Source organism: Mugil cephalus, chromosome 5 (genome assembly GCF_022458985.1).
Source record: "Mugil cephalus isolate CIBA_MC_2020 chromosome 5, CIBA_Mcephalus_1.1, whole genome shotgun sequence".
Taxonomy (NCBI): Eukaryota; Metazoa; Chordata; class Actinopteri; order Mugiliformes; family Mugilidae; genus Mugil; species Mugil cephalus.
Window position 1 is genome coordinate 20,097,423 of NC_061774.1, and position 14,823 is coordinate 20,112,245.

General features: G+C 48.2%; 1 protein-coding gene across 1 annotated transcript in view; it reads left to right on the forward strand.

Annotated features, from left to right (window-relative positions):
• gpc3 (glypican 3) overlaps positions 1-14,823 on the forward strand; it is a 112,405-nt gene that overhangs the window by 91,333 nt on the left and 6,249 nt on the right. The window contains exon 7 of the mRNA XM_047585957.1: positions 4,964-5,153. Coding sequence (XP_047441913.1) covers positions 4,964-5,153 — 190 coding nt within the window. The remainder of the gene's footprint in view (positions 1-4,963; positions 5,154-14,823) is intronic.

Below are 14,823 nucleotides of genomic sequence, written 5' to 3' on the forward strand. Positions count from 1 at the left end.
CACCTTTCACCCTACGCATAATCACATTATTCATTGTTTATGAAAACAGTTTCAATTTGAGAAGCTTTAAACGACTGATCCAAAACCCAAATATCAGGTCAAGTGTTTTTGTCTCAGAAAAAAAAAAAAAAAAAGAGTCTATTTTGTGCATTTTTAGCGTTCAGCTCAGTATTAGCTGCTGGATACGGAGCTTTTGTTAAGAACATGAAGTAAGTAGTCTGCTGGGAACCCAACTCTGAAGTTCTGTAGATTAGATTTGCAGACAAAATGCATTGAGGCATTGATAGAAACATTCAGAGCAGCAGATTCCGTCTGGGCCGAGTCATGAGCAGCTTGTCCAGACATGTCCTGTGCGTTGAGAGGAGGACATAGCAGAGGCCCTGATCCCAATCTCAGACGCTGACAAGAAGATCCTTTAAAAAAAAAAAAAAAAAAAATGCCTTCATTGTTCATCTTCTGTCCTTTTCAGGATCACACATTCACCTCAGCAGATTCATACATTCAGTCTGTGCCGACTTCTGTAAAAGGCCACAGCTGATGATCAGTGAGCGCAGGTTGATTTCCTATAGTGCAGGTCAGCCAGTGGCTCTGAGGCTCAGCTGCAGCTGTCGTGTCGAACAGTGACCCTGTGTGGAGTTCATGTCATGTGTGGGAGGCAGTGACAGACTTGCGGTTTCTGTGTCTCTGTCTGGGCTGGCCTGCATTGAGCAATCTGCCACATGTTTGGGCTTTGTGTGCAGCCTTTGAGCCCATGTTTCCTTGGTGTGACTTGCGCTTTTGTGTTAAAGGGAGGTGAACCCTGTGGCCTGCGGGATGCCTGTAGTCGCGCTGATTACATGTTCTGTGTGTCCAGCTGTCTGTCCAAGCCAGCGCCCGATGCGACTCTCGAAACACAGAAGAGGGAGACGGGAAGAGTGGGAGTGCCAGATTTCCTCTCTTAATGGAAAACATACTGAGCATTTCTCCAAAAAAATGTGCCTTTTATTTGTTTCCTCCCCGCTTCCTTTTGCTCTGGGCTTTTTTTTTTTTTTTTTTTAATTGCAGAAGATTCCAGTTCAGAGCCGCTTGAGGTTTCTCCCTCTTGTGGTAAATCTGGTGGCTCTTGGCGGATCATGCAGTGGCTTAAGCCTTGCCAAAAGCGCAGCGTCACTTTCGACACAAACATGCATCCCACCCCTCCCCGCTACCGCAGCCGTGGCAGAGGCAGGCAGCCAGTGGGCAGAAGCCACAGCACCCTGACACAGAGAGGTTCGGGGAGAGGCACTGCCACACCAACCCACTGTGGAGGAGGCCACGGCTTGATGCTACGGCTCGTTGAAGCCGCTGCTATGGCTGCAAAGACGATTTCTTTTTTAACTCTCAAAAACTCATTTGTGAATCTTTTTTTTTTTTTTTTTTTTTTTTCATCTGGTGGTCATATGCTGTTATTTATAGCTGGTATGTTCTGGATCCTATTTCACTCACATTTAATTCTAAAATGGGCAACTTTCAGACGCTGGAGCCCTGTGGCTCTGAGGATGCCAGTGTAGGAGTTAGTTGGTCGGTCCGCTGCTTTATTTTACTCTCTGACTTCATCTGAACGGCTATCACGAGGATTTCCGTGAAATCTGGTGCAAATGTTCGTGGTCCCCCGAAGACGAGAGACCATCATTTATTTCTGAACAGACCAGCGGCAGTGAGTGCAATAGTCACGAAGTGTAATCAATTTATTTGGACACATATTTTCCTTTCGTTTGAAAATAATGTGTTCCAGTTGGACCTATTCTTCACGCCTGCACCAAATATTTCAGCAGGGGTCTTCAAAGTTTTTCAGGTCAAGGACCCCCAAACTGATGGAGAGATTAAGGAGGGACCTGCTTCTATATTAAACTTGACCTAGTGCTAATATAATATAAATATACATTATTATTATCATTTTGCATTCCATATTAAGCTGTTCAAATAATACACTGGCTCATATAAATATAGGTGATTTCACCTGGGGACTGAATAGATTCCAAATGCGGCGTGTAATATGCGGCCTCGTGATTCGCTGAACAGCAACAGGGGCGGGGCCTGCTGTGTACAGTAGATTGACAGGTCTTGGCTAGTGTGGCGCTCTTTGTGAAATGTGAAATAATGAGACAGCTCCTGTATCGCTGAATGAGTGAAGTGTTGACTGAAAGATAACGTCTTCTGCCTCCATTTATCCCTTTACTAAAATATGTTGAATTCATGTTAATATTTATTAAAAGAAATTTAAATTCATGGGGGGAATTTAAAAAATGTCTGATCAACCGAAGATTTTGTGATCCCCCCTGCAGTACCTCCATAAGCCCCCTAGGGCTCCCTGTTGAAGACCTATGTTTTATAGTATATATAGTACTGATATAGCTTGAAACAGCTTGTTTCGGTACCTTAGAAATTGATTTGTGTCCATATACACAAATCAGTTTTGTGAGTCTTCCACAAACTGCCAAGACAACCTATTGTCTTTGGATGTTGCTTCTAGTCCCACTAGTGGGTCAAAGGTCACATTTTTACTAATTAATCCATAGCTCAAAATCTTCCTCTGGGCCCATAGACCAAGATGTCTGGAAAACAGCCTTAACAGCCTTCGTGTCTCATCGTGGGCGAGGTGACATTTACATGTTGCTCCATTAGGTCCAGAGGTCCAGATATTTATTTGTCCAACATTTTGCTGATTAGCAACTGTTAGCATACCACCGGTCTAAACTAGGAAAGGGAACACTGCAACATTTAAACATGATAAGCATTCGTCACTGTGTTAGTGTTTAGCTACGCGTGTTTGTGTACCAGAGAACGTAGCATGGCTGTAAACTCTCGTATCTTCCGACATCAGTGTCTGTTTATGCGCTGAGGAGGGTTTCTGTGTACGCTGGAAGGTAGCGAGCTACACGGGCCTGCGTACACACACACACACACACCCTGAACTCTAAACAGGGTGCGGCACTTGCCGTCAATAGTTTTCCCCTCACTCCTCATTCCTTTTTTTAGGTTTTGTTCTAAAATACCCCGAGCCACGTCTTTCGCTGCCTCCCTTTACAAGTGCTTGTTTGCCTTTTAACAAGGTTTGCGAGGCGTCCCTCCCCTTCCCGAGACGGCCCGAGTTGCCAGGATACAGACCATGAGAAGGAATTTCAGGACCTCAGTAAATCTATGGAGGACTCTGGCAAATGCGGACAAACACATTTCTGTCCTGAACAAAACAGTCCAGTACATTAAAGTCCTATTCATTACGGGGGAAGAGTTTACTTGAGAGAGATAATGGGGCGTTTTCATGTGACACCCTGGAGGACTCTGCTTGGATCCTCGGGTCTGTCTGTGAGTTACTGTTTGTCCGTCTCTTGGTCTGAGTGACCGGGCTTTTAGAAATGTTGTGGTCATCGTGCATATATGGCCTCAATGTTGGGAAATGAATGGAGATTTGTTGGGCAGCCACGCCGAGAACAGGCCGACGTGTGTTCCCTCTCTAAAGTTTATGTCACTGGTAAAACACCCTTATTGACTTGCTTGCATATGCAGGCAAACTGAATAGGCTTGTTTATCTTAAGACTGACGTAATTCTGTGATTACCTCTAAGGGGTTTTTATATATATATATATATATATCTCCCGTCTTCAACGCATGCACACAAACACCCGGTCTGAGCTCAGGCAGACGTCGCAGCTGACCTGAGACGAGGCCCATATGAACTCAATTTTCTCCCGCAGACAACCAAAACAACAACAGAAATGCGCGCTGACGTATGCAGATAGGAAGGAAATCAATAAAAAAACAAACAAGGAGGAGGCAGAGCGGCGAGATGAAAGGATGCTCGGAGGGCAGGCGGCTGGAATTTAGCACATCTGTTGCTCTGGCAGGGCTCTCAATCATGTGTGATGTTGTGGAGGCTGAAAGATGGCCAGAGCGTGGCTGCGTAGGTCGTCTCCAAGCTCACACACGTGTTTTTCATCTGTGGATACGAGACAGTATTTTTTATTTTTTTTTCGAAAAATTAATAAATTCTTTCATTTATTTCTATATTGTCCTTAAGTGACACAACGACGGCGAAATGTTTCTGAGTTTTCTTTATTGTTTCACTTCTCAAATGTTTCCGCGAGCTTGGTCAAGGGGAATTTGAAATTTGTTAATGAAATCGCTCTGCGGCACATTTCTTTTTTATTATTTATGAGTTGATTAGTTTACCGCAGTTCTCAATAAACACTTCTGGTATGTGTTGCACAACGAGTAATGAGCTTCTGTTAACGGCATGGGAAATAATATCAGAAGACTTTTAACCGCCCAGAGGCCAAACTGGAATAAGAGTCTGTTGAAAATGATGTTTCTGTTAGATAGATACGCTGTTTCTACTCTACACGTCTGAAGACTTCAGTTCAGTTTTGCTCCGTGTCTCCTGCGATCTTTACCAGGTATTTCTTGCAAACAAACATGTATCGCAAAGGATCTGATCTTTCCTCCAGCTCTCTTTTAATTTTAGACGCTGAAGCGTTTCATGCGGTGTTATTGTATCCCTGTTGCCCTGAGACAACCATTCAGGACAATGCCGTTTGCCAGTAACAACACATCGCACCAGTCCGCTTACCCCACAGTTTCTTTTTCTACCAGCAAATTACATGGATCGAAAGCCGCAAGCCTTTTGAATGAATCACGTTTGAACAAAAATAACAGAACTGGCACCGATAACAAAACTGTTTTCCTGGCTGGTGATTATAATAAGAGTTTGGTAAACAGCAGCGCTTTTAGATCTCACCGAGATTTCGTCTGGAAGTTCCCCTCATTCCATTATAATCACACAGTGCATGATCAGATCAAGAGACTCTCCTTATTTACTTTCACAGCTTTGTAAACCCATTAATGCGTACGCTCGCATCCCCGGCCGCATGAGTGACTCATGAGGCTGAGAGCGCCGCGCGTTTTTCAACGTCACCTACCTTTAACCGCTTCCTGTTTTTTTCCACAGTTGCTGCGGACTGTGACGGTGTCTGAAAAGCGCTGGAGAGCCCGGTCACGTGGAGGAGGCGTGGTGGACGGGTGGAGCGAGGAGGGGGAGGAGGGATTCGAGAGCGGCGACTGCGACGACGAGGACGAGTGCACCGGGGTGTCGGGGCTGGGGCCTCCACCGAGACGCAAGCGGTTACGCATCTTTGCAGGTTAGACAAACACGTTCAGACTGGGACTCTGAATTACCTTTAACTGCCACTTGTGTGGTTTAGAAATGAGGCCCTTCCTGCATCCACGTTGATAAATTCAAATGACCCTAAACTAAATTTATAAGGGGAGGCTGTGAAAAAGCCCAAACTATTAAGTTGTTTACGTTGAAGCCTGCAGACCAAATGGAAGCTATTTACTTTAACCCTGGCGAGTGCACGAATAGATTTGGCCTCTTTAGCAGTGAGTCACGGCGCTCACAGTCCAAACACGGGCTGCGGGCTCGGCGGAAAGGTGCTTACATGGCTACTGTACATGTTGACACCACCGTGACACTATGCAGCGGGAGACGTGAGACTTCCGTAGGTAGCCTCCCCGCCTCAACCTCCGTGACCTCCCTGCTGTCAGTCCGACGACAAACGTCGGACGCGCACTCGCCTGGAGGCCAAATTAGAGAACAAAAACGGCTACAAACTGTCGGAAGAAAAGAAACCAAACAGAAGAAGAGGGAGAAAACAGCCGGAGAACGGGAGCGAGAGGGTTTCGATACGCCCCGACTCAAAGCCAGCGCAGCTGAGCAAACACGGCGGAGGGAGTAGTCCTCCCGTCGGGGATGTTGTGGCAGAGATTTGGGTTTGCCGGGCAGGGAGCGGGAGCAAGAACCAGGGGTTCACACAGGAATCCTGCTGGGCCTTCACTTCTAGCAGGCTGGGCCGTGAGAGTCTGATGCCCTCTCTAATAACACACTCCTGTCAGTTCAGTTCTGCTGCAGTGCAGACTCATTATACTGTCTCCACTGACTTACAAGCTGCTGAAAGCTCCACTTCAATCTCAGCGCCTCCGCAATTTTCTCTTATCTCTTCTGTGAATTGCAGGATTAGATGTTTGTGCTTTAGTGGGTTTGTGTCTGCAGGCGCATACATATATTTATATATGCGTCTGTTTGCGGCCGCTTGCACACGAGCCAGAGATGTTTGCGAACCTTGGGAAGCCCCTGCTCATTTGCAGATACGCAGATAGCCACTGATAGCCTGTGATGACCCGAGGAAACGCTGACCTAGCAAGACCGCTTAGCCCACTTTGGTCAAACAGGGGACTGGAGTTCAGAGGTCAACCTGCAGAGCATGAGGCCTAATGGGCCTCCTGTCTGTGCTCCGCTGCGCCGAGATGGACGAGGGAGATCTGGTTTCACAAAGCCTGGAGCGGATCGATGGCGTGGCCAACACACACACACGCACAAGAGGCGTGGGTGGGGGTGGGGGGGAAAGGTGACAGCAGCCTCAACAACAAGGTGCAGACAGGGAAGAGGCGAGGCTGAGACCCCAGCACAGCACAGGCTGTCAACCTGCTGGCCGCACAGAGGATGTTCCCCAACAGGCGTAATGATTGATCTGTCCTCGCTCATTCTCTTCACAGATTCCATAACCTTCTGATAACTGATGCCACTCACCCACAGCACACACACACACACACACACACACACACACACAGACACGTAGACACGCACAGACACTTCTCCTCCCGACCAATCAAACGCCATGCTACACATTCCCCAGAGCATTCCAGGCCAGGGGAGCTATTCCAGGACAGGGACCCCCTCCCACCACCACCACCACCACCACCACCAGCACCCGTCACCAACCGCCCACCCACCCAACCACCCACCCCCGCTACCCTCCAGAGCCAGACTAACAGCCAGGAACTGGACTGGTTACAGCTTTGGCCCTGGAGGCACAGATTTCTCTTCACCTCGCAGCCACACAATTATCGCCTGTGAAATTATATCTTTATGAAGAACATCTTTAAGTTTCCAAATCATCTGAGGATGAGCTCCCGCGGATCAGAGGTGGTTTTGTACAGTTCGCAGACCACCATCAGGCCAGCTTTAATCAATTACAAGTTCACACATGTGATGTGGTAAAGAAAAACACATGGCTAGATGCTTAAATGATTTGTCACTTCCTGTACTGTTTGCGCATTGTTTAAATCAAACTTGTGTAATCGCTCTTGAAGGCGACCAACTAACTCATTAGCAGACATTAATTAAAAAAACAAAACAAAGCGTGAGTGAACTGAATTACACAACAGTGCTTTTTATTCCTTATGAATTCAATGCTTCTTCTTCGTGCAATATTTCTTCTGGTAGAATAAAAACTATAGATTATATAGTTACATGACTAACCTGACTACACACAGAGAGTAATGTCTGACTGTGTGTGTGGTTTTTTTTTTGTTAATCCATTAATCTGGGATTCCATATGTCTTTTGCACATGATGAGGGCTCACCTGTTCCTGCACACCTGGCCTCGGACTGTGCGGCCTCTGTGCGAAACAAAGAACCGTCGCCGCGGAAAAACCTGCTCGCACATTTCTCTCAAAGCCTCTCTTCATTCCCCCGTCCTCACCTCACTCCTTTTTTTTTTCTTTTTTTTTTTTTCTCCTCCCGCTGTCACTTCAAATTTGTTCTGCAATGTTTTTTAGAATACAGCTTCTACAAAAGGGCCTGCCAGTGAGGTGAATCATTTGTTTCCCGCTGCGTCGGAGCTCCTGAAGCTTTTTCAAAGCAAAAAGAGGCAATGTAGCAAATCACCACGCTAGTTTCAAGGTAATGTTTTCTAGACCCAGACAGGTCTTGTTGGGGAAAGGTGGAATTAATCCACAGAAATGTCTCTTTCCATAAACAAGTGTTGACAACTCAATTCTAACTTCTTATAACGGTGGATATTTAGGGCTACATAACTTGTTAAAATGGGGTTGTTGATGCGGTTTTGAAGCGCTCAGTAGTCTGCAAGCAAACAGTCGGCGGGCTCTTGTCTGGGCTCGGCAGCCCAGAGCTACGCCTCATGTGTTTTCTTGCTGAGCTGGACGGGCCTCATCTACACCTCGCCATGCTCAGCAGGAGCCGCGTGAATAGACCTCTTGTTATGTTCCTGCGCTCAGACATTCGGTCACCGTAAGCACCCCGAAAGGAAAGCTGTTCTTTTGGGAGCTCTTAAGCATTTTATCAGCTCCAGGGGTTAGCAAAATACAAAGTGAAAATATTCCTGTAATGCGAAACATGCGGCTTACGATGAGAGGCTGGGCCGGGCTCACCTTTCAGGTCTGCTACAAATTTCGTGGCTGGAACAAAGGAGCGTGTAAAAGAAAGAAGAAGGTGATGAAAGAATGCGAGAAAGAAACAAAAACACCTTTGATAGCGCTAAAGGTTGATACACTGGGAAACCTAAACATTCTTTACTCTGTATGTGGGTCGAATTAACGGCCGTACACGCTGCCAACGGGAGAAAACTGGTATGTTAATTAACTGCAGCTGTGACCTCTGACCCTCCACACCTGATAGGTGAGTCACACGGCACCAGTCCTCCGCAGTAGTGCTCGCCACATGTCTTCATCAAAGCGATCATAATCCAGACACTGTTGACACGAGCGGGGCTGGATATATACATGTACGCCATTTCCTCCACCTTTAAGCTTCGTATAGTTTCGTAGAGACGATTAGCTGAGCTGTGGCTGCAGAGGAAGGGTTATCAACATGTGGTTGCCAGTCAGAGAGGCCTGCGTGCCACAGGGTTGGGTGAGGCGAGGGGAGACGGGCTCAGACAACGCAGATGTGAGCGCAGGATGAGCGCAGGTGTCCACGTGGAGGAGGAATCTGGGTGCCCACATGGCCCGAGACGTGAGGCTTTCAATGGGAAGCAGAGATAGATGATACAGGGAAGCAACAACACGCGACTGTTTGGAGCCCGCCTCCATCGGGATTAAATTGTTTAGCAAACATATACAATAAGAGGTAACAAGTGAGGCTGATGAGGTCTCGGCCTCCTGTTTTTGGTCTTTTATCTACACCGAACAGCCACAACATTATGACCACTGACAGGACAACCGTTGTCTCGTCACAGTTCATTGTTCTGCTAGGAAACTTTTGACCTGGCATTCATTCACGTGGATGTTACTTAGACATGTACCACCCACCTAAGCCAGACCAGGCACCCACATAGCACATAGCAATGACACTCCTTGATGGCAGCAAAATAAATAAATAAAAACAGCACAAGGTGTTGACCTGGCCAAAAGTCCCCCAATAACAAGACTGTGTTTGCCAGACGCCCTCAGGAGGCCTGTGTCCATTCTCTGATGAGTCACAACCATCTTCACAATAGGGCCCGAAAGGGTGACGTAACAGAAGGACAAAACAACGCAATGCATTGTGGGCTTAGGGGCCAGTTTGGAAAGTCTGTTTACTTTGCACGACGCTGCACTTCATGTGTTTTGTTGTTGCCCTTTTAGTGTGTTAACATTAACGTTAGCGATATGAAGTGGTGCAATGAGTCTGAAGGAGCCGCTCTTCTCTTCGGCTCAGACAACAAACAGCTGCGTCCAACGATATTTCACTTTGTCACTTTGTTTTAGACTCCAGCCGACACACAAATAACGCTCTTTTCTCCAGCACCGGAGCAACGCCATGGGCGGTGACAACTGGAGACAGGTCGGCCTGAACGTTAAATTTAATGGTGCCCCTTAAAGAGGCAGATTTGTCAATGGATTACCAGCATAAACAAACTCTGACCGCTAAAAGTGGTGCTTGCGACCCACAATGCACTGCGCGATCACGTGGCCTTTTGAGCCCTGTGTTAGGAAGGTGATCATGATGTTATGCTTCATCAGTGCATGTCGTGCTTTTCTGTGTATTGATATACAGCGTTCTTGACAGTCACAATGTCACTTTTGCCCTCTCGTTCACACAAGCTCGCAGACATTCACACACTAGTGCCAGCACTGGGAGCAACTTGTGGCTCAGTCTCTTGGTCAAGGACACTTTGGTGTGTGGTCCATGTGCCAACTGAGCCTCTCATGGGCATGGGCTCCAGCTACTGAGGCGCAGCTCCCCCTCGATTGCAAGTTATGACTTGGACGCAAGTTAACAGCAGGTGCTGGCTTGACATGAGACATTTCGTGTTTAGCCATTAGACTTGAGTGGGAGTGGCAGCGTCTGCATTGATCTGTAATTGTGCTACTAAAACGCCAGTCGGCTGCTAGTCCGCTGTGTTGAGTTTCGAGCGCTATAAACAATGGTGATTGGAACTGAGGGGTTCATTTTTCAAAGAAATCACCGCGACACAGAAAACAACAGAGAAGACATTTGAGTAGAGACAGAAAGAGGGCTAATTTTCTGTGCTTGTCCAGAAACTGAGACGTGCGAGGAGGCAATGCATTCGGATCCAGTGAATGCAATGTGTAGCTACATTTCCAGGGAGGTGCACGTCAGCATGTGCTGCAGGCTATGGCGCACATCCAATGCGGAATCACAAATATACCTTCAGTCGTCGGCCCTCACCTGCATGCAGCACCCACCATCCCATCATTAAGCCCTGATCAATGCTGCACCTGGTTAACATTAGCACGTTAGCGTCATCGCTGTGAGCGTTTCCAAACGCCTCCGTCTCTGTGACAGCATAGTTGCAGACCAAACCAGAAAACACTAGCAAACAATCCAAACTCCTTCGAAGATTGTCAACAGAGGAAAACTTTGGTTTGGATGGAATGCATCATGAGTGCGGCCATAAAACAGCGCAATTATATTTTAATTTTTTTCCATGGGAATATGAGAGACACAAATAAAAGAACAGCTGTTGTTGCTCACTTTAAGGTGATCTGCATCCTCGCCGATAAACAAAATCTACATTCCAGAAAAAGGATTTGGACGCGACGCCTGCTGTTCTCATCGTTGGCCGACGCTGCGCTCATTCTTTAGCCAGCTAAAGTCTGCTTATGTTTTAGGTGATTGATGGTGAACATAAACTAATAACTGTTTTGTATAATGGACACATAATATTTCTGGGGAAGGCTTAAACCGTTGAAAGTGTGCGATCTGTGGGAGCGGGAGGGATGTTGAAAGGGATGGGTGCCGGTGGAGGGGATGATAATACGCAAGGCGCTGGAAATGTTCTGACCCAATGTTCTCCACGGCGACCATCCCTCCTTGAGCTCATAAACAACCTCTGCAAAATCAGCCAATCCTCGTCCTTCCCCACCTCCTCCACGCCCCTCACAAAAATAATGAAGCTTGCCACCATCTGTGTAAACAGGCCTGGCTAGCGAGGGCTGCACTTCTCTTGCAAGCTTGTTCTTGCCGGAGCCGGCCACAGGGCCCCGTGTGTCTTCTGTTCTGGGCCTGAGAGTGGTGGCAGTGAAGGGGAAGATGGGGAAAGGAAAGGGAAAAGAGGGAGGAGAGCATCAGGGGGGATGAAGTTACCCTCTCATTGGGCCCTTGTTGGTCTTCCTCCGTGGAGCTTTCTCAAATCAATCCGGGGATAAAACCCTTAAGATTAGCCAGGAGGCAGGAAGAAGAGCCCTGGTTTAAATTTCTGTGGATACAAGCTCACAGAGCCCACTGGGTTCTCATCGTCTACACGAGGGGGGCCCACCAGCATTTGATTCATTTCGTAGGCCTATCCCTTTTTTTTTCCATGTTTGTGTGTGCCTCTCTGGAAAGCGTTTGTTTGCTCAAGAGCTTTATTTACATTCACAGGCACTTTTTGGACGCGCAAAATTGATTCCAGGCCCGTTCCTGGGTCGTGTCCATCAGCTCAGCCACAGTCCACAAACACTCCGCACACAGCGGGGCCATTCTCGAGGCCCGCTGCTCTGCTGCTCGCAGCCGCAGTGACACACAGAAGCCATTTTGTGGGAATGTCTTGAAAGCTCCGTGGAGGGTTTTGCGTGGTATGCATTCTACACGTTAACCCTCTGCTATCACCTGGGATGTCTTAAATGTTCCCCGTGTCCATCCTTCTCCCTCCTAGGCCCGCTCCCGCTCTCCTTTTTCCAGCCCATTCTTCAAAGTAACCCGATGATGCAGTGAACATTGCAGGAGTCATGCTGTCAATAGACTCCGAGCTGCTGGAGGAAACCGCAGGCAAACCACTAAAAAGAGCTGACAGATAGTGAAACCGCTCCACAGGAGCTCTCTGTGTGTACAGTCAGACCAGCCAAATTGTCACTCGTGGCTGTATTTCTATGACAGGAATGTGGGGAGAGTTCTCCTTGTTTGTTGGCAGGCGCATTTGCACAACAAACATTTCTCAATCTGCCAGCTATATTTCCTTCACCGGGACTGACTGCTGGACCCAGGAGGAGAATGTAAACACGTGTGAGATGTCAGCTTCCCTCATTATAAGAAGATAAAGATAGTATGTAAGGAATGTGTTCCTCGGAGGCTCCCTGACCAGGACTAGGATGTCCCCCAGGCCAAACATTGACCCTCTGGCCACTGGCTCAGCTCCATGCACAACCACTCCTGCTTCTCTGATTCGCTCTCCAACTCTGATAAGAACCTCCATTGTCCTGTCCCTTCAGGGACGGCCTCGAATGGCACTCCCTGCCAACCTCTGACCCTCCATCAGCATTGACCTCTGAGCTGGTTCACAGGCCTCGTCTGTACGCGGCGGCGAGAGCTCCCCACCCCGAACAAGCCCCGTTGCCCTCAGCGCAGAATCAACTCTTTGTGCGTTTGATTTGTTATGGTTTTTCTTTTTTACCTCTCTCGCTTGTGCACACACACACTTTTCCGTCCTCACGGCGAACAGTCCTCCGTTAAAATTTATGCCCCGCTCCTCCTCAGCTTTCATCTCTCTTCGAGCCCGCTCTCTTTTTCCTTTCTATGATCATATTAGCTGTTACTGGAAGCGGAGACTATAAATACGTTCGGAGCAAATCTAATTTGGACGACCCAAGGAGAGGCCGATGGGTGCAACACGCTGGTCGTCCCCTCCGCGTCGTCGCCTCCCCCCCTACTTCGCGGACCACGTTAATTAATAGGTGTTGACTTCCATTTGTTCCGCAAGCCACGGTGCAGAACGTGTCCGTGGTGTGTTGGGTTTCGCCCTCCTGACAGAGTGTATTCTCGCCTTATCAGAGAAAAACCCACGCATTCAGCAATCAGCTCGGACATTCTGGCCCCGACAAACCATCTGTTTTAATGTTTTCCCAATCTTCCCCGTGCTTCCTAATTCCATTTACTCATTTCTCCACCTAGAAATTAATGAACTCTATTTATGTTCGCAGCATTCTTTGGCGTCACGTCCCCCCCCTGTCTTACTCTCTTGCCCTTTGTGTGGGAGGGTCTCTCGGCCTAGAATAACAGTGAGTGTTGGGGAAGTTGGGAGGCCAGAGCAGCTCAGAGAGCAGGGCTGTTGCAAAGGCCAGGGGCAGGGCCTCCTCTGGGCGTCCCGTTTGTCTTGGCCCGACATTCCCAGCCTCTCCGAGCGCCCCTGCGGTCGGCCTGTGGGTGTGGAGGCAGACGGTCACATTCCCTCCAGCCCATGGACGGAGGCATCCCGCACCGCTCCCTCAGTTCCCATCTAGCTCTCAATCAGCAGCGTCCCGGGACAAACAGCCAAGTGGGGGGAGTTGTTGTAGACTGTGACCAACAAGCCAGCCAATAATTTCAGTCCAGCTCCTTATCAGCCGACCTGTGCCAGATAAGGCCCGATGAATTCTGCAGCTCCTATCATGTTTTCACAGAACCGCTGTCTTCTTCGCAGCCGTGGGGGCGGCTCTCCTCGCGAAGGACTGCACGCATGCATGTGCACACCCGGGCCCCTCTGTGTCTGAATCTGCCGAGTTTAATATCCAAGTGAATAGTTTGCTCTGCGGAGATGAGACGAGCGATAAAATATTTGTTTTACCTCGGAAACCATAACATCTTCTAAGCTGTTGAATCTTGAAAACCTCGATCAAATTTGACCAGCTTAGGTGTGTTATGTGCACACGCCGTCTGCCAATGTAGCAGCAATCTAAACCATCTCTCCCGTTTCATAAGAAGCACCTGTGTTTGGAGACTTAACATTCCACATACTTATCTGACCAAAAAAAGGCCTTTGTGCTATGCACACATGTACTGAATAAACTGTACTGTAGCATGAAGGTACACACTCACAAGAGGGGTTATAATAATGTGTCAGCTGGTCACCGGAGCGCCGCAGACCGAAAAGGCATTCGGCTAAATTTAAGCAACATGTTTACAGACGGTGTGGAGCAGCGCCGCTTGACCCATTTCCCGTTGTTTTGAAACATGTAATCTACACCTGAAGTTGCCGTGTGCCGGGAAATGTGGCTTTCTACTACAGTGTTGCATTTTTGTCCTACATAGTTTGCTTGTTGTGACAACTGCAAACTGTAAACGACAAGCCTCGGGCACGGAGCTCGCCCCCCCCCTCCTCTCCCTTCCCTCCCTTCCCTCCCTCCCCTCCCTTCCCTCCCTCTCCGTCTGCTCTGTCCTCCTTTGCAAAGACAGACAGACACAACACACACATGTACATATACACATGCTTGACCTGTCAGGAGTGGGGGGGATCCAAACAAACATCCGCTAAAAAAAACCCCCAAAACATTCAGATATATTGGTCTGTACGTGAGGCCTTAATGCTACCCTGCTATTTGGCTTACATGTGCCTGCTCATTCTTATTCCCGGGACTTTAGCATTACTTATCAATGGTTGGACTGTTGACCTCTCCCCCCGGGCTGTAACTCGAGCTCATGAGGCCACGATAAAGCTAGCAGGGGTACGCTAGCAAGGTGGCGTCCTTTGCAGAGTGATAGCCTCCAAATGGAAGGCTTGAATGGATGAGCAGGAGGAGGGCTCTGTTCGGCTGAAAGCCACAAAAGCCCAC